The sequence below is a fragment of the Rhipicephalus microplus genome, chromosome 1, assembly GCF_043290135.1.
Source record: "Rhipicephalus microplus isolate Deutch F79 chromosome 1, USDA_Rmic, whole genome shotgun sequence".
In the NCBI taxonomy this organism is placed as follows: Eukaryota; Metazoa; Arthropoda; class Arachnida; order Ixodida; family Ixodidae; genus Rhipicephalus; species Rhipicephalus microplus.
The window spans coordinates 211,299,246-211,324,872 of NC_134700.1; the positions used below are offsets into that span (position 1 = coordinate 211,299,246).

General features: G+C 45.8%; 3 protein-coding genes across 7 annotated transcripts in view; 1 reads left to right on the forward strand and 2 right to left on the reverse strand.

The window, feature by feature from the left end:
- LOC142805536 (ornithine decarboxylase-like) overlaps nt 1-25,627 on the forward strand; it is a 72,513-nt gene that overhangs the window by 14,966 nt on the left and 31,920 nt on the right. The window contains exon 1 of one of the 5 annotated variants that reach the window (XM_075891196.1): nt 25,370-25,474. The exons of 3 other annotated variants lie outside the window; for them this stretch is intronic. The gene's annotated coding sequence lies outside the window, so the exon portion shown is untranslated. Of the gene's footprint in view, nt 1-25,369; nt 25,556-25,627 lie in introns of those variants that run through there. One more of the 5 variants, XM_075891197.1, reaches the window with a different exon arrangement.
- LOC142766925 (uncharacterized) lies at nt 1,023-2,812 on the reverse strand. The gene has a single exon (XM_075868123.1). The coding sequence runs from the start codon at nt 2,778-2,780 to the stop codon at nt 1,023-1,025; it is 1,758 nt and encodes a 585-aa protein (XP_075724238.1). The 5' UTR covers nt 2,781-2,812.
- Nucleotides 6,587-8,380, reverse strand: LOC142766932 (uncharacterized). The gene has a single exon (XM_075868128.1). The coding sequence runs from the start codon at nt 8,378-8,380 to the stop codon at nt 6,587-6,589; it is 1,794 nt and encodes a 597-aa protein (XP_075724243.1).

Here is a 25,627-nt window from a genome sequence, read left to right on the forward strand (position 1 = left end):
GCGCGGCGCGTTCGTACGGAGGGACAGCGTTACACAGGCTAGTCAGACAGCTGCTTCTGCTTCGCATCTAATAAATAAATAAATAAAGAAATAAAAAATTAATTAATTATTATTAATTAATTATTAATAATTAATAATTAATTAATTAATTAATTAAGGTCTCACCTTGACCGTCAAAGGTGCGAAAGAGCCACTTGGCATAGGAAGTAAGCAAAAGTTCAACGTACCGAACACCTGGCCGCAGTAAATTATACTTCATCTGTAAGCAAGTGTAGCATCCGACGGCCCTGAAGTCCTTATCGTGCTCACAGTTTCCAGGAATCTTTGTTTGAATTGCGACACACCAAAATTTTTAGGGCTTGTTCATGACCCATTTGAAGAATGAATGATAATATGCAGGATCGCCGCCAAGCTTGACTAGCTCAGTTTTCGGTATACTTGTACTGACGGTGCCTAATGAAACTGAAACAACGGCAAGATTCTCATTTCAATCATCCCAGAGAAGAAGAGCCCGCATCCGGTTTCGCAGCAATGTGAAAATACGCGCCTGCACAACATTTGCGGAAATTGTTGACAACGTCCATCATTGTGCGCAAGGCGTGTCTATCTGTGGATGTCGGCAGTGAACGAACACTTTCAACCCGGTTGGAATTCGGACGTATTCCCTGCTCACCTATTACGTCGCCAGGAGTGACATTGCGTTCGTGAACTGCGATTCAATTTACCACATGTAATGCAAGTTTTCCTATTCTAAACGAAAACAGAACAAATAGCGACCGAGTTGCTAGAGATAATGTGCCAAGTATTACAATGCTCACAAATGCATTCTCACTAAAAGCTGAATTTTCATCGCCAAATGAAACAGCTAATAATGAACAGCGTGCGTTATGTACAAGATGAATATTGAAGAATGACAAGTTTTTACTCATTTATTTTTAAAGCAATAAACGTCGATGTGACCGATATATGTAATATATTCGTGCAAAGAGTATAACTGAAACATTGTGCACGTCAGGTTTACCTCACGCACGAGTTCTGCACATGCAGATTTTATGCCAGGCACTCTTGGGCAGGCACCAAGTCCACTCACTGTACCTGTCCAACCTTTGCACAAAATCTACTCGTGGAGACGACGTGTTTGACTGGGAAGATTTTGCAGCGTTTGGAAAAGTGCCGTATACCTCGAAATGCGCTAATGGTACCGTGCGTAAGAGAACGTGAAGCGCAATGTGTTCAGTAGACTGGTTACTGAAGTAGTAGTTACTGATGAAGAAAGACTTCTGTACGTGGTCTAGTCGCCAGGTGACGCACTTCCCCGGAAAGTGGAACTCGGCCAGTGCATTCATGTAAGCGATGGCGTACCGAGCAAACTCCAGTGTCGCAGGGTGATTCCGCTGTTCACTGTGAGCGCCGAGACAGGCGCAGAACTGCGGTGGTATAGATGCGCCAGCGCACGTCCTGTTGGCAGGAATGTTAGCGAAGAGGTTGAGGCCATGGCGGGTGTGATTGGCAGAGAACGAGGGCAAGGAAGACAGGCTAAGCAGTGTCGCGTGCAAATCGTAGGCGGTGATGAGCCGACGTTGATTAGTTTCCAGCCTTGCGGCCACTTCGGGGTGTTCACTGAGAAAGCGCTTTGGGAGCGCCAGAAAGCAAAATGGCGTCTTGTCCTCAAACCTTCCGAGCTCGCTGCGGCGGGTCGACCCGTAGCGAGCCCCATGATCGCTTAGAAGGAGCACGACAGTGGTATCAAGGACCCCTCTGTTCGAAAGATCCTTGAAGAATGTGAAGAGTGGCTCATCCAAGAGGGTGATTCCTTTGACGTGGTTGTGGGTCACATCCGACAGCCACACGTACGAGAAGGTTCTCGAGCGGTCGTTCAGCTTCAAAACGTCCCCGAGGTACTTAATGAGTACCTTGCTCTTAAGCCGGGAACCCATACAAAAGCGTTCTACTCCACCTTTTTCGTCCATTAGTCGCAGAATGGAGACTGGGTAGTAGTCGGTTGGCGTCACCTTAAATCCAATTTGGTTCGGATAAGTAAACAGACCGTAGTGTGGCATCTCCTCCATGAACAGCGTCGTGTAACCCATTGCCTGGTACACGTTCCAAAGTAGCGGTATTTTGTTGGAGTAGCTTCGCTTTAACACCTCTTCTATTTCGCTGGCCGCGAATCCTGACAGCAGTGAGATCTGGTTTGGAAAAGAACTGTCACCGACCTTGTTGAAAGCGAGGAACTCGAATGCACCCATTTCTTCCATTAGGTAACCTCTCGTCTGTGCCATGCGACGCCTGAAGTTGAGGCTCGAGGTGGAATCAATGCCCAAAATGAGGATGTTCAAATAATCTTCGATTTTTTTTGAAGATGAGTTCAAAGCGGCTCTTTCTCTTCCTTGAGGAACAAGGAAGTATTCGACAAAAAGCTTCGCCTTTTTCACCTCGCATGTCACCTGGATGTATTCCTCGTGCAAAGGGCGTCCGAAGACCAGGCGTCTTGGAGGGCTGAGGGCTGGGTTTGTGTCCGGAACGAGGCAGCTCGTGTTACGAACCACTTCTCGGTAAAAACAGAGCAGTTCCTTGGCCGACACGTTATAGCCGTCCAGAAGGCGATCTTCCAGAAGGTTTAACCGGTTCTTATCTTGCTTTATCACTGTGGGCTTCCTTGCCAAACACATCGACTCGTAATTGGAGTCGCTGACTTCGGAGCCGTCACCATCGATCGATCGTTGAAGATCGTACAAGGGAAGCGTGCACCCTGGCAGTTGGAGGAAACCATCTGCCATAATGGCTTCTTCTTCTTCGACCTTTAACTTCTCAAGTATGCTTTTCAGTGTTCCGAACGAGCATAAAACAGGGAGGGATAACACAACACAACGAATGACCACTGTGCATGATATCCAACGTCGACGCTTAGTGCAAGACTTTACCATTGCTTCCGTAGTCTCGGAAACCTTGGCTGTTTTCAGGTTTAAGACCTTGCACGCACATGTACCCAAATGATGACGATAATGATGATGGCCTAGAAGCATGGCTCACACGTACCCAAATCATGTCCACTCTTTAGCTTCTTCTTTCTCATGAACTGATCGATGAAAAACATATTTTTTTGCAATCTCTCAACGCCTCGTGGTTACTTGTGCCACATAGCTTTTGTGAGCTCTCTGCGAATAGTGACACCGCAAGTCTCCATCCAGGTGATCTTGTCCACGAACGAGGCATGTGAGTACGAGCCATAATTGAGCATAGCCAAACAGCCCAGCTAAAGTCGCAGAAAGTGAGTGAGCAAGGAGTGGGATTCACATTGTTGTATTTAAAGCCAAGAACCTTATGCGACAAATGAGAAGGCTCAACAGACGGCTCATGATTCCTTTGGTAAAAAAAAAAACGCCACGTCTGCGCGCAACGCGCAGCACTGTCACGGCCTTTTTATGACCCCCTTTGGGTAACTGTGGTAAACACATTACCAGTGTACCCACTACGCCATCAATCATTCTGTAGTAGGCAGACACTCACCATGCCATCATTCGTCATTCTTCGGAGAAGCAAGGTGCGCTCTGTACACTTGCGAAGAATTTAATGCAATTTTTGATGTTGTGGCTGACGACCATGAACAATTATGCAAGAAGACTAAGGTTGCACGGCGGGCTTGTTGGTTATTCATGTTGTTAGAGGTATAGCGCATCCAGGACGGGACAGAGAAGAAGATACAGAACACATACACGGCGCTAACTTTCAACAATGCGGTTTAATCCGAGAAACAGCAATACTTATACCCAAACATGGCGCGTCACAACCACGTGCTAGAACCGGAAAATTGTGATCTACTGCAACTCATGCGTCATCCAAATAATGCGATTCTTTCAATGATAATGATATCGATGACTTGCTTATACATGCGTCCCCAAACTTAGCAATGAATTTCGCTTCTATGATGAGCCTTGTCATTTGGTTAGTGCTTCTTCCGATTATGCTGGTGTGATTAAAGAGGGGTTGGCACCCGCATTCTTTGCTGTGAATTGCAAGAAAACCCTCCGTCCTTGGCCACGTTGTTCTTGTGTTCATTCAGCCCATCAATGATGCATCTACCAGTTTGGCCTATATAGCATGCATCACACGTTAATGGGATCCGGTAGATGATTCCTGTGATGCACGCGACAAACCTAATACGGTGGTTCTTTTCGCACAGGCCTTTCTCTGGGCGCTCCGGTTTCGTCTTTCGGCAAAGACTGTTTAGCTTGATAGGTGCTGAGAAAACTACTCGCACGTTGCAATATTCTGCTAAACCTGAAGAAATTAGCGGAACATTGCAACGTGCGAGTTTTTTCATGGCGCGTCACAACCACGTTGTGACGCGCCATGTTTGGGTATAAGTATTGCTGTTTCTCTGATTAAACCGCATCGTTGAAAGTTAGCGCCGTGTATGTGTTCTGTGTCTTCTTCTCTGTCCCTTCCTGGATGCGCTATACCTCGAACAATATGCAAGAAGCTTTTGTAATCCACACAATCCACCACAGTGTACATGCGCCACAGTTAATAGGTGAACACGGTCCAGCTTTTGTAATGGGTTAGAGGATTCGACGACCCACTCGTTCTGCAATTCACATTGTGTGACAACCGGTTGTTCCTTTGCGTTATTACTCATACTAACGCGATTCCTTTCGCGACATCAAGCCTGCCTTAGACTAGTTTGCAAGGGAGCTTAAAGTACCAGCGGGGCTCAGTCGCAGAATACTCGGCTGGCACGCAGGGTACCTGGGTTCAAACCCAATTGTGTCCTTACGTGCACCGCGAGTTCTTGTATTATATCGTTCGATATTGGTTACGGACGCGGGCGGCGGCGGCGGCGCTTGGCGGTCGCATGTGGTGGACAACTATCCACACTCAGGAATTTTGTTCTGATCTCGTAACAGCTTTGGCTGTAAAACCGTCATATAGTACAAGTAGTCCTATGTCCACCAGCACTGTATGTGGATGGTGGTTACTTGGTTTATTGGTTATCCCTTAGTAACCTGGAAAGCTGCAGAAATTCACTTCTATTGCAATAAAGCCATTAAGGTTACTGCTCCAGGCCAGATCTTTGAAGGTGAATGATCAGAGGAGGAAAAGGGCGAGCCGCGCGTTGCGTTCTTTGCGACAGCTGATGCAATCGACCGAGAAGAAAAAGTAGATGCCTTAGGCCTTCGAGTAATCTTAGAGAAATGCATTAGACCCTATGACTTTTTTCATAAATTGCGTTAAAAACTTAGGGGGCGCTTGAGCTTCGCCTTCAAAAGTAGAATGCGATAGCACACAATCAGGTCCCACGTGCATTGCCTTCATCAGTTTCGCGAAATTGGCTCTGTCTAACTATCCTAGATTTCTTATTCAGTTTCGATTTGCCTACTACGCCATAAGTCTGCCTTTTTTTCAAGGCGGCCGCATTTTCAATGAACGCGAAAATGTTTGAGGCGCGTGTGCTTAGATGCACGTTAAAGAACTCCAGGTGGTCGAAACTTCCGGAGCCCTACACTACGTCGTGTCTCGTAATCATATGCTGGTTTTGGGACGTTAAACCTTATTAGCTAGTATTATTAAACCTACAAAGTAACCTCTTTGCGTACGTAACGTGCCACACACACCTGCGCGGCTGCATACCCTGTAATCGGTGGGCCGCTTTAAACCAGTAACTCGTCGTGTAATTCACATATTTTAAGACTTAGTGCGGCGCTACCATTCTGCTACGCAACATACATGACATGTTTCAAGGCGACTCCTACCACTATATCAGTCTTGTAGCGTTTATTCGGGAGCACTTTGCAGAACTTACATGGGTGCCTGGTAGAGCACCTATTTGTAGCGTAGAAAACATAGGTTTGGTTTTCACTGTGACCTAATGTGTTAGTGATCAGTTAATTTCATGTACATCAAATCTTCAATCACGCAGCCCGCCGACCTCGAGCTCACAACGCTCCACGTCGACGCCTCCACCGGTGCTTATGCGAAACGAGCTCATTAACGCTATTCTGCCTATTTATCACTGTATATTGCTTGCCTGCAGCAGGAAAGTTCAACAGGCATGGCCTTTCTCTTTACCCAAAAAGTTGAGATCACAATCTAACATGGTTATTCGTACATTTCTCCCCTTTGGCGCAATGCTAACATCGCAGCCCTATCTCACAGCTTCCGGTTGGCTCCAGTGTTTCAAACATTTGTATATTTATCTCCTCGAATGGGCAGCGATTAGACTTCAAGCAGATTCAGACAGTTTCACTGCCATTTATTATTTAAACATGATTCACTTTTGTTGAACGCAATACGAAATAAACACTAGCACAAATAACTTACATGTTATATGAATTACAAAGAAGAAGAGAAAAACGTTCCGGCCATGACAGGGACAAACGGAATCCTGCATGCAATAGACAAGGGATGAGTATGACTGGCTACTAAAGTAATACGTCAAATTAATTACTGAAAAAATCAATAAATGAGCAGTAGTAAAAATGAAGGAATACTAATATTCGTCACATACTATAATTGGAAGCCGCGCTAACAGCTCTTAGATAAGCACGCCAGGTAAGTAAGCACCTGAATCTCATCCACTTTTATCTTACATACGGGGTGTTTGCAACGACGATGAAATGTTCAATAACTCGGGCTTGCACATGCACACCTTCTGCCACGAGCTTTTTGGCAAACACGTGGTCGTGTTGCTGTACATTTCCAACCTCTGCACGAAGTCCACGTGCTTCTCACCGAAAGAATCATTGTAAAGAGTCCCGTAAACTTCGAAGTGAGCCGTTGGCGTTACAGTCAGCTGCACACGAAGCAGGACCTTGCCGGCCACGCGACCGCCAAGAGCGGAGGCCTCGTCCACGCTATCGAGAGTCCACTGGACGCACTTGCCCGGAAAGTGAAGCGTAGCCAGCGCGTTTATATAGGACACAGCGTAGTGAGAGAACGATGTCAGTACTTTAAGGTCCGTTGTCTCCCTTGCGATATCCGTACAGGCGCAGAACTCAGGAGCTATAAAGGCGTCCGCGCAGGTCCTCTCCGGTGGTACAGCGCTGAACAAGTTGAGTCCCTTGTTCGTTGGCCGCGGGTCGAAAGCGGGCAGCTTCAGTAAGCTAAGCAGCGTGGCGTGAAGGTCATAAGGAGTGATGAGACGCCGCTGGTTAACTTCCAGCTGAACCACCGCTTCCGGATATCCTCGCAAAAAACGCCTGGGTAGTATGAGGAAACAGAAGGGAGTCTTGTCTTCGTGTCGACCGATCTCGGTCATTCTATACGGGCCGATGCGGTTCCCGTGGTCACTGAGGAAAAGAACGGCGGTGTTCTCGAGGAGACCGGTGTCGGACAGTTCTCTGAAGAACTCTTCAAGGGGTCGGTCGATGACCTCGCCACCCTTCAGGCTATTGTGCGTCACGTCGGAGAGCCAGACGTACGAAAACATGCGACTGTCGCTGTTCAATTTCAACACCTCAGCCAGGTACCGGATGAGAACTTTCGACTTCAAGCGGGAACCAACACAAAAGCGGTCACTGCCTCCTTTCTCATCCATTTTCCGCAACACAGCTTCAGGGTAATAACTGGTTGGTTGTCGGTTGAATCCCAAGTAATTCGGGTAGGTGAACAAACCGCAATATGGCATTTCTTCGAGGAATAGCGTCGTGTAGCCCTCGAGCTTAAACGTGTTCCACAGGAGAGGGAAAGTATCGAAGTTGTGGCTCTGGAACAAGCTTTCGGCATCGGGACCAGAAATTCCGGAGAGAAGCGGAAGCTGGTTGGGAAACGAGCTGTCGCCGACCTTATTGAGGCCGAGAAATTCGAAAGCACCCAGTTCTTCGACGATGTACTTGCGGGTTTTTTTCATGAGGCGGTTGAAGTTCATCCTGGAGGTCGAGTCTATCCCTAGAATTAGGACACTCATCTTGCGACTACTCGGATGCTCGTCTAGCTGCGGTTCATTCGTGTCTTGCAGCGGCTGCTTCGGCTGGGGAATAAGAAAATATTCGGTGAAAAGCAGCTTGCCACTAGCCTCGCACGACACCTGCACGTACTCTGCGTCGATTTCTTTGCCGAAAGGTAGCTCTTGCGCAGGGCTTAGGATAGGTTCTGCGTCCGGTATCTCAGCCGATTCATTCCTGGACACAACGCTGTATCGACACTGGGTACCTTGAACTGTGGCGTTGTAGGCTAGTAGGAGGGCCTTTGAGTCCAGGCTAAACTTGCCTCCGTCTTGCAAGATCACGGTCAAGTTGCGGGCAGAGCACATATCCTCATACGTGCTATTTGTAGCGTCGCCTGTCACCCAGTGGTGAGCGACCGTCCAGTGATAAGGGTTATAGAGAGGAAACGAGCATCCAGGCGTCTCGAGTAGGTTGCCGATAGAAAGCAGAGTCATGCTCGCCAGGATTGGTTTGAGCTTCAGTAAGTAAACTTCTACGGTAATGAGCACAAAGAAGAGAAACCAAGTGAAGATTATCGTAGCCGGAGAAACGAGATTCCGCAGCCTTCGCCGCATCGTCGTTCGTGTCACTTTCCGACGTGGATGACTCACACCCGCTATGGGAGAACGGCCGAGATTCCTGCGACTTTTGTTGGGATGTAGGTTTAGAAAGTATATAGAAATACAAGACAATATTGAAAGAAATTACGTAGGGTACGGCGACGTAACTTTTTGGGCTTATTGGTATGCCCTGAACGTATCGCAGTGGCGCGAAATTTGAAAGTGAAAGGAAAGAAACAGAAGAAAGAGAGGAAAGAAAGAGATTCGCAACATGTTTGAAATTAGTATTCACCAATTTAACCCAGGGGATACGTATTCTGATTTTTTAAACACCAAAGCGTGTATTCCTCGTGGTATGGAAAAGGGGAGAGGCTTTTAAAAATATCCACTAGCGATTTCACTCAGTGAAGGGGAATCACCAGCAAAGCCGGGAAAGGGAAACACACGGCACAGATGAGACAGCAGACAACCCTTTCGGCCCTAGCTTCTTATAGATAAAAAAGTCATGAACTAATTTGGCTGCCAAATGTGACACAATGAAGTCAGAAATTGAAAAAAGGTGTCCGAAGTATCCTCAATACACTTGCACAAGCATAGGTAGTAATTTTTTTGTCGTCGTCTTCTTTGTAACTCTGCAAAGTAGAAAACAAAATGGCGGATAATGATTACAATGACACTTGCCACAAAAAATAATGAATCACACCTTAGTGGTTCACTATTAGATCAGTAGCTATGGTATTTTTTTCATGTTTTTTCGAAGATGTCTACCTTGCTATTTACATAGTGGGTATTTCCTGACACTAACGCATCGCGGGCAGCAGTGGACAATCTTCATGTCCTAAATATAGTACACCAGGTGGCTCAGTGGTTGTCAGACCTCTGAATGCATTCCTGCTAATGCAGATGTGGTGCTCTTGTAAAAGCTCCTGATTTGTTGTTATTCTAGTCGCGAAACCTGTCCACATCAATTAGATAATATGTAAGGGGTGTCTAATAGCGAGATAGTAATGAATTTTAATTTGTTTTATGAAATATGATTGTGATGCCTGATCGAGCTAGAAGAAGACGGCGATAAAGTGTAGTTCAGTCATCGATTCTTGGCCTATCCCCCTGAATGGGTACAAGCCACGGCTGTAGATTCATCATCATCATCATCATCAGCTTGCGCTCGCAAACATGGGGTGAATTGATTCTGGCAGAGGAAAGCATAGAGCTTCCTAAAATTAACTTGAGGGAACTCTGGCACTGCGATCGTTCAGCGGCCATGGGAATGATGGGTAGTACACACATTTGCCTAGTATTTGTACTTGCGAGTGGCGAATCGTACTTGCGGCTTCGTTTATTGCTGTGTTTCGGTTTTGTTTTGAAAGAAAGATTCAACCCTTTTGAACTTCGTGACGCGATTTGTTAAGGTAAGTTTAAAAGAATAAGATGATGAAGCGCAACTGCTGAACATTTGCTAATATTTGTGTCGTAATAAAACAGTTCCAAGCCACACGAACACAGACCCGGGCAAAAGCAGGCCAGAAGTACGAAGACAAATGTGTGTACTACGCATCATTCCCATGCTCGCCGAAGCACCGTGCATTGCAGCTCCCTTAGACACTAGCGCCAGAGTTCCCTCTAGTGCATATTAGGAAACTCTTTGGCGGAAAGTAGTTTAGGGCAATTTTTTTATGATGTTAGATCTTCCAAAGTGTTCAATATGGCAACGGTGGCCATTTGAGTGCAATGAGGAGCTGTGTATCACGAGCTCAAAGACTTGCTGTTGGACAGTTTAGACGATCTAACTAATTCGTGGTTGCTGTATGTTAGTTTCACAACGATACCTTGCACGAACAAGGTCAAATACATAGATGTATTCAAATTCACTATATTTCACTTTACAACCACTGAACCCTGGTGTCCTTGCCTATAGTTATGACATGGAGCCATTTTTCTTCTACACTGGTGGGATGCTCAGAAAAAAATGTTTTCGTGTTCTTCAGGTAGTAGTATTTCCAAATAAACGAGAAACAAAAATAACTGCAGGTTAAAAAATTCAGGGCTGAGAAGGTCAAAGGTACAGAAAGGCACAGCAATTTTAAATCTAGCGTGGGCTTCTTTTATGCTCTTCCACCTAGATTTGCGTGTGCGAAGTGTGTAGCGTGGTGGGTAATAATTATTTATTTATTTATTTATTTTCTTGTCTTCAATTTTAGGGGACCCGTGTTGTGTGGTGAGGTTTGCCTCAGTGTACTACTGGTTGACAATTACGTTTCACCGTCAAGAGTAGAATACGACACCATAATCTGGCCCGTTCGCAAATCTTTCTGAATCGTTCGACTTGCTTGCATTCCTGCAGGGTCGGCTCTTTGCAGCGAAGTAAGGAATGCCTACACACAAAACTTTAGCCGTTCTAAATACCCCAAGGGTGTCTATACAGATGCAAAATGTCCACTTCGCTATATTTTATCATTTATCGAAGTACACAGGAATTTCGTAAAGGTTTGGGAGAGGGGGATAGCTTGTGGCAATAACTGAAGCGAAGACCTGTTGAAAATAGTGACACCTGCAGCCTTCGGCCACTGGTTGTTGCGAAGTGCGCACACCGTGTTCATAGGGTCATGCGCCATGAGAGCAGCGCACTTTGGTTTTCGGGTGAGTGATAACGATGAATAATTATAACTAAACGCTTTTTTGAGCCATCCCCCTCCTCCATCTTTACACACTTCACTTGGGATGATGCCTGCTGAGACATCACGCTTCTCGAAGGCAGCCATGTGGTCCTGTTGGTTTCCCATTAGGGGGTATGACGGACACGAGATGAGACGATGTAAAGCATAGGGTGCACAATTTCCACAGTTTTGTTGAAAGCTTGCGCCCTGTGTCTTACATCGTCTCTTCTTTCGTCCGTGTCCTTGCGCGCAGCGTTAGACCCACTGTACGCTTCTGCGATGCGTGCCCAAGCGGTGTTCTAGTTCATATTTATGGCACTCGACTGCTGACCCGCTGGTCGCGGGATTGAATGATGGCCGCGGCGACCGCATTTTCGATGCAGGCAGAAAGGCTCGGGGGCCGTGTACTTAGATTTGGGTGCACGTTAAAGGATCCCAGCCGGACAAAATTTCTAGAGCCCTCCACCTAAACGTATATCATAATCATACCATGAATTTAGGACATTAAATCCAATCTATTATTATTATTATTATTATTAATATTATTATTATTATTATTATTATTATTATTATTATTATTATTATTATTATTATTATTATTATTATTATTATTATTATTATTATTATTATTATTATTATTATTATTATTATTATTATTATTATTATTATTATTATTATTATTATTATTATTATTATTATTATTATTATTATTATTATTATTATTATTATTATTATTATTATTATTATTATTATTATTATTATTATTTCTACCCTACAATATTTCATGCTTTGTAGTAGAACACATGACTGATACATAAGCGTAAAGCCTCATACGCTTGATTCTTGCTCTAAACTTTACTTTTTGTTTCTAACATTCACGTTATTCTTTGTTCGCAAAGAACACTGTCATGGCCGACTCCATGGAATCTCTGCGACACGGGCTATTCAACGCTGTCACGCAAATATTGGAACAGCGTTCATTTTCGGAACCAAAGTTCGCTTCCAGTTTTCTGCCCTCGCTATGTTATATGATGCCTGACTTTCTTCTTAAATGTTCTCATTGCTACCCAAAGGAGGCAGGATGTGATTTTTACAGAATTTATGACTTATGGGCAATCAATGACGCAATGAACTGACGTGGTCCCAGACCCTCTGAGATAAAGCCCTTAGGCAGGACGGATATGTGCTGCACTAAGTAGTTAGTGCAGGGCCTGTGTCAGGTGGAACGCTGGAATGAACTTGACGCGGAAGCCAAAGCGTGGGCAAAATCAATAGTTCGTCAACAACACGAAATTTTCCATACCGCATATGCAACGCCGTCCAAGCTCTTGTTTTTTGAGCAGGAAGTGCGCCAATTTGTTATTATTTTTTCTTCGTAGTGGCGCCACAACCACAAACTAAATTGACCACTTCTTCGCGTTGATTGAACTTCGCTGCCTCATGAAACATGGTTCCTGGCAAGGAATTTCCCCGCATTAGCGTCAGTGCATAAAAAAAAACGGCAATCGTCCACCACATGTGCTTTTGACATAAATTTTCTGCAGTGTTTGTGAAAGCGGATGAGGTCTAAAACGTCAGCTATTGTGATTGCCCATCCCGCGGCTTTTTTTTTCACATATGTCATCAGCAAAACATTCAGACCCTGCAAAGTGAAATGCAACAAACGATCAATATATAGAGCAGGATATGGAATGCTTCTCATAAGGACGCAGATGGTAAAAAAACAATTTTCTGTTCTTGTGTCTATTGCTATAATGACCGCTTACTGACTGTACAAGCAAGTAGTGGACACCACGACGATCTGTGAGTGGCTTTACGATGTCTAGTTTACTGGAACCTAGCTAAAAGCTGCCGGAGTCTAATTATTACAGCTCTCTATAAATAAATCAGTTTCTAGAATCTGTGACAATGCCCGTTTGGCTTTCCAAATCAGCGACAAGGGACTACAGTTTATCGAGAAATCAAATTGTGTTGAAAGCACATATGATAACAGGCGCTACCAAATCAGGGAAGATACCTTACCCTAATTTCTGCAAAGAGGGTTGAACTGTTATTTCATTTTACCGTTTGTAGCACGTGAGGGGGTAAATTTGGAGGCTGAAACTTTTTTGTATTAACTTAGTGAACGACCGCACAGCGAACGAGTGAATGAAAGACGTTAGGCGCAGCATTAGCAGTTTGGTTGGCAGTGACGTGGAGTAATACGTTGAGTTATAAGGCAGTGGCGTGGAGTAATATGCTTAGACCCCCCGGGGTTTATTGCTATCAGCCTATATCTGAGTACACGAGTGCTTTTGCCTTAAATGTGGTCAGTGTGGCCTGGAATTGAAGCTGCATCACCAACCCAAGCAACGCCCTGTCTTTCATAATTCTGTTGAACTGTAAAGAACAGCGACCATAAAAAAACCGATAACGTAAGGAAGACATAAAAATTTGACTATAAAAGAAAAACATTGATGAACCGAATCGATTAAAAAAATCTGGGTAATGTTACCATCGCTAAATAAGACGGGAAATGGAAATAGACAAAGCTTGCAAATGGCAGGATCAGAGACGCGAAAATTACTCTGAACAGTAATTGCCTTCCATTAGTAACTACTATACTAAATTTGATTGATGCAATAAAATACAGTACTAATTACAAATGTTCAAAAGTCATGACATCATATTACTATTGCATTAAAATTAGCGCAGCAACCATTCATTATTCATACACCAACTTTTTACACAATATTTAGAGCACATCAGCATTAAAATCTTGTTTCATGTTTGAGGCTTGGCAGTTATATAAACTTCTCTTTGATAGTTTTCTTTCATATTTGTCAATTATTTATGCCATAATGAACATGGACATGCACTATGATAGCTAAAATAATTAGAAAAATAACAAAATCTTCGTTAGGTTACTCGCTTGAAGTAATACATTACATTTAAAATTACCAGCCAATGACTGTAATACATAAAATAATTATTACAGAAAAAAGCTTTTAATTACAGTCATTTTTTCTTGCTAATTTTAGATTGGTTGCTTTACAAACAGCAGACAGCGTGACGTTCGCGATGAGTCGGCGTTGTCTGCGTCACCAAACCTTGTGTGTTGTGTGTGCTGTTCGCATCAATCATAACTCTAGCTTATATATATATATATATATATATATATATATATATATATATATATATATATATATATATATATATATATATATATATATATTTATATATATATATATATATATATATATATATATATATATATATATATATATATATATATATATATATATATATATATATATATATATATATATATATAGCGTGACACAGCCGGTCTCAAAACCGGCTACTGGCAAATCGAAGTAGACGAGAGAGACCGAGAGAAGACTGCCTTCATAACACCAGATGGCCTATTCGAGTTTAAGGTCATGCCCTTTGGTCTTTGCTCGGCGCCTGCGACGTTCCAACGGGTTATGGACACAGTACTCGCAGGCTTGAAGTGGCAGACTTGCCTCGTCTACTTGGACGACGTATATAGTCGTATTTTCTTCCAACTTCGACGAGCACCTCCGGCGCCTTGAAGCTGTTCTTCGGGTAATCAAAGCCTCGGGACTTACCCTGAAGCCAGAAAAGTGCCGCTTCGCCTACGAGGAACTATTGTTCCTTGGCCACGTTATCAGCAAGTCGGGAGTGCTCCCTGATCCACAGAAAACAGCTGCGATCGCCGACTTTCCTGCACCCACCGACAAGAAAGCAGTACGCCGATTTCTGGGCCTCTGCGCTTATTACAGGCGCTTCGTGAAGAACTTTTCGCGGATCGCCGAGCCACTGACGTACCTCACGAAGGCCGACGTCGACTTCAAATGGGAAACGCCGCAAGTCGAGGCATTTCAAGAATTAAAGTGACGCCTGCAAACGCCGCCAATACTGGCGCACTTCGACGAAGAAGCTGACACCGAAATTCACACGGACGCAAGCAGCACAGGGCTCGGCGCCGTGATCGTGCAGAGGACCGACGGACTTGAAAGGGTCATCAGTTACGCTAGCCGGTCACTTTCGAAGGCAGAAGCCAATTATTCCACGACAGAAAAGGAATGCCTTGCCATCATCTGGGCTACATCAAAGTTCCACCCCTACCTGTACGGCAGACCTTTCAAAGTCGTGAGTGACCACCACGCCTTGTGTTGGCTAGCTAACTTGAAGGATCCATCAGGGCGCCTCGCACGGTGGAGTCTCAGACTACAAGAATTTGACATCACCGTCGTCTACAAGAGCGGACGAAAGCACTCCGACGCCGACTGCTTGTCTCGCGCCCCTGTCGATCCGCCGCCCCAGGATGACCAGGACGACGACTCTTTCCTGGGACCCATAAGTACCGACGACTTCGCGGAACGCCAACGAGCTGACCCAGAGCTCAAGATCCTCATGGACTACCTGCAAGGCAAGACCGCCGACGTGCCGAAAGTATTCCGCCGAGGACTGGCTTCGTTTTTCCTGCGAAACAACGTCCTCCTGAAGAAGAACTTCTCGCCGCTCCGCGCCGACCACCTCCTCGTGGTGCCTTCAGCGTTACGTCCAGAGGTTCTGGAAGCATTACACGACGACCCGACAGCCGGACATCTTGGTGTTTCCCGCACACTGTCACGAATACAAGAGAAGTACTATTGGCCTCGCCTCACTGCCGACGTCGCCCACTACGTAAAAACATGCAGAGACTGTCAGCGACGCAAGACGCCGACAACTAGGCCAGCCGGACTTCTGCAACCCGTCGAACCACCTCAACGGCCATTCCAACAAATCGGCATGGACTTACTGGGGCCGTTCCCGACGTCAACTTCTGGCAACAAATGGATTGTCGTAGCGACTGACTACCTCACCCGCTATGCCGAAACAAGGGCCTTGCCCAAGGGCACTGCCGCCGAGGTAGCCAAGTTCTTCATTGAGAACATCGTCCTCCGCCACGGAGCCCCCGAGGTCCTCATCACCGACAGAGGTACGGCCTTTACGGCTGACCTAACGCAAGCGATCTTGAGGTACAGTCAGACAAGCCACCGCCAAACCACCGCGTACCACCCACAGACGAATGGCCTCACCGAGCGTCTAAATAAGACCATCGCCGACATGCTGGCCATGTACGTGGACGTCGAGCACAAGACGTGGGACGCCATACTCCCGTATGTAACCTTCGCGTACAACACGGCCGTGCAGGAAACGACGCAGTTTGCTCCATACAAGCTCGTCTACGGACGGAGCCCAACAACGACGCTTGACGCCATGCTACCGGTCGGCACCGACGAAGAAGACCTCGACGTCGCCAGCTACCTGGATCGCGCTGAAGAAGCTCGACAGCTAGCCCGCCTGCGTGTCAAGAGCCAACAGACGGTCGACAGGCGCCACTACAACCTTCGACGACACCACACCGAATACCAACCCGGCGACCTTGTCTGGGTCTGGACGCCGATACGACGACGGGGATTGTCTGAGAAGCTCCTGCGACGCTACTTTGGACCCTACAAGGTAGTCCGACGTCGTGGTGAACTGGACTATGAGGTCGTGCCCGATGGCTTAACGTCATCCCAACGACGCCGTGCACGACCCGAAGTCGTACACGTGGTGCGACTTAAACCTTATTACGCGCGCTGATTAGCTGTGACGCATTGTTAATGTAATTTATTGCATGTACTCTCTCTTATGTTCTGTCTTTAGCATCGGGACGATGCTTTTTTTCAGAGGGGGGTAGTGACACGTGCGGTTCTTTTGGTTTACGAAGAAAGCCGCTATCACTTTCTGTTAAGCGCAACGCAGGCCGCGTTTATCTTGTATGCCACTCTGGAACGCGTTATGACGCGTGTATAAAAGACTGACACGTGCGGTTCTTTTGGTTTACGAAGGAAGCCGCTATCACTTTCTGTTAAGTGCAACGCAGGCCGCGTTTATCTTGTATGCCACTCTGGAACGCGTTACGACGCGTGTATAAAAGCCGGCGCAGTGCGCCACTGGGGAGTCTTTTTTTCCGTCGGCCGACGACTGTTCACGCCGCTGTTGCTGTGAGTTGTGTTTGGCCCTGTTTTGCTGGGCACAAGTTCGCCCAATAAACAGTTCGCCTGACACCGCCCTGACTCCTGCGTGCTTCCTCTCAAGTGCTGCGTGTATCACAACCGCGTGACAATATATATATATATATATATATATATATATATATATATATATATATATATATATATATAACAGGAGGCCTGACATCACAACTGCATACGTTGCAGACGCACTTTACAGGGCAAGGACAGCATTTCTCGTACTTTATTTTTTAATTGAAACCTCCGTTGGTGTAACAATTTGTTGACCTTACCAGTTAATGGAATTTTATTTTTCCTACTTGTTGCATCCACTATTTGATGCCGTGATACGCATATCGAGTCAATGAACCTTCTACTACTTAACGGCACACAGTCGTGAGATATACAACAGGCTAGCATTTTTTTCTTAGTCACTCAGCGACATTATAGCCGGACCATCTGACACTTGAAGCATTTATGCAGTTTGCGTCAGATAAACGTTACCTACTACTAGAACGAAATTGCAGAAAAGTTAGTTCCTGGGCTTCTTTGAAAACAGAGTTAAAAATGAAAACACGGACACTAGGAGACGAGCGGCTATTTTATCACTCGTTCTCTTGACGTTCCGCAATGCCATCAGTGGAAAAAAGTCAAGAACTAATGTATTGCTTAAAATTATAAAAGTACAATGATAATACTTGCTGAATAATAACTATTTATTTCCTTTTGATTGAGGCGCCCAGCTTCCTCTCAATTGGAGCACTACGTGCGTGGTACAAATTGAACTCTAGGTAGGCCAAGATGATGATCTTGCTGAAACGCACGATTTTTTCTCGTAATTTTTGCATAATTTCATGGTCTGAGAATGGTGTAATGCAAAATATGACTTCCGTATAAGCTAGTATTTATTACTCAGGCATTCATATGCAACACTACGTCACAAGTGGGAAAATCCACATATATACTATTTTAGTTCAATTGAGAAAATGTAGGATTTTTTTTATCTAAAGACAGATATGGTGAATAAATGTACTAATATGGATATTCTAACACCTTACACAAACGAATTGGCTTCATTTGAGAAGAAAATTTAGTGCTTAAAATAAATTTTATTTGAAACTTCACTCCGGTAACATTCTGCGAAATCATGCAAAAAAGTTTTTCTTTCCGTAATATTCCAACAAAAACTCTCTTGAGTCCAATAAAACTGTAAGAATTTTTATAGTACGTTTGAGATTGTTCCCAAGATAGATGAGGTATTTGGCGTTTGATCACGCAGATAAGACAGTTTCTCTTACCAACTTATACTTACTACATATATTAACATAAGTAGTGAGTATGTAAGAACCATTCATGAGAGATGTTTACTTTCAGGGCTCGTTCACAGCTGCGACTAGCAAAGGTCGCGCGATAAGGTTAGTTGCAATGCGTCTGGCCGCTGATGACCCCTTTGGTCGCAAAGCGGCTGCGCAGTCGCTTGCTGCTCGACTTTTCAGTCCCACGACTACAGTCACAAACATCTGAACCAGTCAGATGTGCATGAAGAGGATGTCAGCTTAATTTGCGTGGCACTGACAATGCGAGAAGACGGAAATTCCAAACAGTTTCCTTGAATTAACTAAAGGGAACTCTTTCGCTGCGAGCGTTTAGCCACCATGGGAATGATTGATTGATTGATTCACAATTGGGGTTTCACGTCCCAAAACCCCCTTATGATTATGAGAGACGCCGTAGTGGAGGACTCCAGAAATTTTGACCACCTGGGGTTCCTTAACGAGCACCCAAAGGTGAGCACACGGGCCTACAACATTTCCGCCTTCATCGGAAATGCAGCCACCGCAGCTGAGATTCGATCCCGCGACCTGCGGACCACGGAAATGATGGATGATACACAAATTTTCCTAGTCTTCGTGCTTGCGGGCTTCAATAGTGCTGTGGCTTTACATGTATTATTGCCTTTTGGCTATCTTTCGAATGCGAGAACAGATCATTGTAAGCTTCGTGACCCAATTTCAATTGATGAGCCTGAAAGGTCAAGGTGGTGAAGTGCTACTGCTGAACATTTGCTGATTGTGGTCTCGTGACCAAGCGGCGTCAACCCACGCGAAGGCAAACGGAGCCAAAGTACGAAGATTAGAGAAATTCTCGCAGTACCCATCAAACCCGTGCTGGCTGAAAATGCAGCTTCCATAGACACTAGCGCCAGTTATATCGAAATCTCTATGGGGAAATCCTTGTGGCGTCGAATCGTCGGATGTGGCCTCATTCCCTGTTCAACTATTTATGGTCACTAGCGTATTGAAGGGGCGAATACGCACGACAAACACGGTCGCACGCTTCAAGTCATACACACACACCTCTGTGTGCGTCTATGAAGTCCACGATCTGCATTTAGACAAAAAGAGTTCCCTTCGGCGCACTCATCTGCCGCTACCCTTCCACGCCAACCGTATACGCTGCTCTCATATGCTATAGGGTACACGTAGAGCTCAATTAAGAACAGATGCAAACGGGTCATTGACTGCTACAAGGTAATTTAAAATTTCGCGAATACATCACGAGTGTATGACAAGCGGAAACTGGCATACCGTGACCCGTTCCCGTCTTTTATAAAATATTGGCTTTTTAGCTCTTTGCTGCAAGGCTAAAATAGTGTGCAACGTGCAACCACTGCGTTAGAGTCAAGTGAAGAGTGTTCTACGTTACAGATGTTTGAAGTTAACCACCTGTTTCCCAATACTTGCAAAGTTACGTCCTTGCTTCTCTTAATCTTGCGTAAAATGTAACCGCTACGCGCGTGATAGCCACACAAAACGTGTTTCGTATCTCATTGCATGAATTTCGGATATTCTGTTTCCTCTTGGAAATTTTCTGTTTTATTTCCAGTGGAGCAGATAAAAGTAAAGGATGGAAGCACCTTGCAAGTGACTGGGGCCGCCTTCAATGTATCTGTCAGCTTGCGAAGCGTAGTAGTTACAGCTATACACACTTCGAAGATTAGCTTGAATCTTAGCATGCCATGTGGATCGGAAGTTTTAGTTGCGCATAACTTTACATCGTGTAAGGAAGAACTAAAGTGATACAATGACCTCTTGAGGTAATCACGTTACTGTCGGTTTCGGGACGTTTAATAATAACGCCTGAAATTTTACGTGCCAAAACCAAAATCTGGTTAGGAGGCACGCCATATTGGGGGACTCAATTGGTTAATTTTGGCCACTTGGAGCTCTTTAACGAGTGCTTTGACCTAAGTGACGGGTGTTTTCAGAATTTTGCCTCCATTGGAATGGGAGCGCCTTTGCCAGGAATCGAACCCCGGCCCTACAGTTCAGCAGTGCTAGACCTCTGGACGTTTAGTACGCTTGGATTTGTTCTCGGTAAAAATTGTAAATAGCGCATGTCCATGGTAGCGCTAGCTTATCCCATGAGCTATCATTTTTTTTAGGTAATTCTTCATCTGCTCTAATAAATAGGCATTCCTAAAGCTCCATCGCATGAACAAATTTATCAACATCGGCATCATTTGTGGTGCGATATGTCTTTATAGGCCTTATAGTGTACCTTAGCTTGTAAATATTTATTAGGGTTATGGGTTATACTATTATACTAAAGCAGCTGGATTGCAATCACTGGCATAGTCTACCTAGGAATCTCGCGTGATTCGTAGCCTGACAGAAGTGCGGTGACATCAGCATACGCGAGCTGCAGGCCCGTAGTCCTTTGGAAACGTGAAAACTGCAGCGATAAAAAAAAAAGAAATATCCGGGAAACGCGAAGGCAAGCCTGCAAAGGTTTAGCATGGAAGGACAGATGATACGATCTTTCTTTTTTTTTTTTTGCAGTAATGTGAATGGGTTGATGGCCCGTACAGGCGCGCCCTTCCTTTGGTGTATAAATGCCACAAACAGCCTTTATTTTTGTATCTAGGAGGTAGTGTAGTTTGCAGATTGCACCAGTGGCAGGATACCAAAGATTGCGTACTCAGTGATGAATGCAGACATCGGAAACAAAAAGCACGAAATGACACCCAGAGTTAGCTCGTAAGTCAGTCAGGGAAAAAGTATCACAGTATATCCACGGAGTGAATGATAATGAGTAAGCGAAGCTCCAGGAGATTATTGGGGTAACCGTGAATTTCCCGTACATAGCCCACTCGAATATGCCTTCGTCATCCATTCACGTCACGTGATATCTAGTTTAGTATATCTGGAGCTAGCGAAACGAACGTGAGCACGCTATGAGTGTGGTATGTTGTCACGTTCTTACATGACACGTGTGTCAGGATTATCATGTTTGCACCACTCATGTATTTCGTCATCCATTGACGTCACTTAACACCAAACTTTCTACATGTGGAGCTAGCATTACGGCCACGAGCGCATCATGAAGGGCCCAATACACTCCAATGTAGTGTTGACGCGCGCGCACGCTGGGCACAGCGATGCTATAGGTTAGCAAAACGCGAGCACTCATAGTAGGACGCCAGGCGTGACCGGCGCGGCCAGCGTCCGTCGGTGCAGCCCGACGGCAACCGAAGCGAAAATCGACATGCTGTATTTCGTGCCGATGCGTTACCCAGACAACACTGCGTCTCTCTCGTTTCGTGACGAAGGGACGCCGGGCGCGCTGAAACGCGCATGCGTCAACACAACACAGCGCGGTGCGCGCCTGCGAGTTTATGGCAGGACCGGCATCTGACGAGGCAACGCCGGCGTGACGCAATAAAATGAACGCCGGCGAGCACGCGCACCGCGTCACGTCGAAATATATTGGCGCCTTGACTGCGGCATGTAGTCATGTTCTCTCACTACACGCATGTGATTATCAATTTTGTACCAGTCACATACCTTCTTCGTCCATTGCCGTCACGTAATACCAAATTTGGCATATGTGAAGCTAGCGAAACGGCCGCGAGCGCATCATGAGTGTGGCATGTTGTCATGTTGTTACATGACACGCATGTCGTGATTATCATGTTTGGATGTGTCATTTACCTATGTCGTCCGTTCGCGTCGCGTAATACCGAGTTTTGTACATGTGAAGCTAGCGAAACTGCCGCGAGCGCATTATGAGCGTAACATGTAGTCATGTCGTTACATGACACGCATCTCATGATTATCATGTTTGCACCAGTCGCATACCTTGATCATCCATTCACGTACCGTAATACCAAATTTCGTACATGTGATGCTAGCGAAACAGACGCGAGTGCATAATGAGCGTGGCATGTAGTCATGTTGCTACATGACACGTATGTAATGATTTTCATGTTAGGGTCGGTCGCTTGGTTTCCCCATGCAATAACGTCATAGCATACTAATTTTGCAACATGCGATGTGCACGAAACCACCACAAGAGGTGCAAAGCCATGAATTGTAAATCATGACATTGATGGCATACGTGTCATGATTTTCATGTTATGACTACTCAGATATGTTCTTCATGCAGTCATGTTATGCCATACCAAGTTTGGTATTGATACCATTATCGAAACGGCCAGGAGAGTTAAATGTCGTAGGTGGCTAGATAGATAGATACGCTCAAAGTGGCCGAAGTTTGCTAAGAAATGCTTCCCATTTAAAATTACAATCACGGTCCTTGGTCATCGTGCAAGTTCTTCTGGCGTCCAACCAGACCCTGACAAGATTAGAACTGTCAAGAACTTTCCTCTGCCTTTTTCTACCAAAGTTGTTCCCATATAGTTTTGTAGGCTTATGCTCGTACTTCTGACGTTTTATACGCAATTTCGCTACAATTGCACGACCACTAACTAATCTTTTCAAAAAAGAATGTGCCCTTTTCGTGAGTCCAAGAACAAGCAGCTGCGTTTTCCACGCTGATCAACCTGCTCACTTCACCACCAATACTGGCCCACTTCGACCCGTCCGCTACGTCTGAAGTTCGCACAGACGCCAGTGCTCACGGCACAGGCGCCGTCCTCGCTCAACACCAGGGAGGCCAAACGCTTGCTATTGCGTGTTCCAGCTGCCTTCTCTCCACATCCAAGTGAAACCATTCGATAACAGAGTGCGAGCATGTTGCGTTGGTCTGGGCTATAGCGATATTTCGCCCCTACTTCTACGGCCGGGAGTTTACGGGCCACCACGCTCTGTGTTGGTTGTCGTCACTCGAGGACCCAACTGGTCGCCTAGGTCACTAGGCTCTACGTCTCCAGGGGTATAACGTCGACGTAATTTATAAGTCTGGCATGTTGCACCAAGATGCCGATTGTTTCTCGCGTTATTCAGTGGACCTTACTAGCCTCGCTGTTCATGAGAGCGACTCTTGTGTGCTCGCCATATCTGATTTGTGTGACATCGGCACAGAGCAGCGCCGGGACGCAACCCTCAAGACGGTCATTGAGCGAGTATTTTCAGGACATTCCAACCCTTCGCCCCGTCAATATGTCCTACGCAACGAAATTCAGTATCGCCGCCACAGGAAGCCTGATAGCCCGGATTTTTTGTTAGTTATTCCTCGACACCTGCGTGTCACCATTCTTCAACATCTGCATGACGTTCCGACGGCGGGACACCTAGGTCTTTCACGCATCTATCACCACATGCAGCAATGGTTCTTTTGGCCTGGCCTGTATAAATTTGTGCGCCGTTATGTCGCTGCTTGCGAGTGCTACCAGCGTCGCAAACGTCCTGCTATCGAACTTCCCCCGAAACCTATCGACCTTCCCCCGGAACCATTCTTCCGCGACGGCCTCGACTTGCTCGGATCTTTCTCGACGTCCGTGTCAGGTAACAAATAGATCGCTGTCGCAGCTGACTATGCGGCCAGATACGCTATAACTCGTGCCTCGCCAACTAGCTGCGCTACAGACGTCGCAGACTTTCTATTGAATGACGCCATTCTGCGGCATGGGGCTCCGCGCCAGCTTTTGATGGAGCGTGGTCGCTGCTTTCTCACAGAAGTTATCGATGAAATCCTCCGTAGCTTCTCTACCGAACATCCGCTTACTACTGCCTACCATCCCCAGACCAACGGTCTCACGGAGCGCCTCAACCGAACTCCTCCAGACATGTTGTCTATACGTCTCTGCTTACCACCGTGACTGGGACGCAACGCTCCCCTACGTTAAGTTTGCGTATAATTCGTCAAACCATTACACCACAGACTATTCTCCTTCCTTTCTTCTGTACGGCCGTAACCCTGCGTTGCCATTCGACACACTCCTCCCTTCCGATACTATCCAACCAACGGTGTGTGCTCGGGACGTTGCTTTTCGAGCACGCGTAACTAACCGAATCACGCACACTACAGGCTCTGTGCTTCTTAGGCCTCACAAAAAGTCCGCTACGGTGACTGGCACCGCGACGTTGACTACCCTGCTGACACTCTTGTCCTACTTCGGACGCCGTATCGACGTGAAGGCTTGTGCGAGAAGCTCCTCCCACGATACAAAGGGCCCTACAAAGTTCTCCGCAAGGTCACCGACGTCGACTACCTCATCACTCCCGTTCAATCACACTCATCTTCTGCCACACCACCTACTGATGTTGTTCACGTGTCGCGCCTAAAACGCTATACTGCCAGTCGTGTTTGACTTAGGGGTACCGTGACGGTGCTTCATTCGCCGGGGGTAATGATGATTGTTATAGCGCGAGAACAAAATGACGACACAGAGACAAGAAGGACACGAAGGATACGAGTGCTCGTGTCCTTCTTGTCTCTGTGTCATCGTTTTGTTCTCGCGCTATAACTATCGTCATGCCATACCAACTAGCCCAAGCTGCCACACCGGGGGTACTGTTACGAGGCGGTGGGCATGGCTCCGCCGTCGTAAACGAGTCGATGAAGAAAAAGTGGACTCGCTGCGCGAGATGCTGGCAGCCCTGGGGCGTCACACCTACCTGCAAATACTGGAAATGCACTCATTTCTAGTACGTGTGGTTGGGATTCTCATGAACAATAATTTAGTGTTTGTGATGGCATCCTTCAGTACACTAACTTCTCTTAGAATAGGGTATAAAACACTCCCACACCCTTTATTTTTTTTTTTTGGCTTTCCATTTCATTTCCGTTCCCGTCAAACCTGTCGCATGCTTTCTCTGTCTAACGAATTGGTCTTCTCTCTGCATCTCGGACATGCACAGCTGTTTAACTTTTTTTGTTAATAAATATTTTGCTGTTTCAAATTTTCTACAGCCGACGTCAAATGAGAGCGAATGACAAATGTGGCCGTGCCACGCTTCACTCAGGTACAAATTTCCAGGAGCCGTTGTTGTCTGCCCAAGCGTGCCGTGGCGACTAGCGTGTGCTTCTTGGTTGTCGTGAGTGAATTGCTTTTCACAGATTGCCTCTTTACTAAACGTTGGGCTGCGCACCCGCCGCGGTATCCAGAGCTATACGAGGTGAAAAAAAAAAAAGACAGCGAGTTTAATCTAGTATATATTCTCATCATGACTCACAGATCCTGTTCTGTA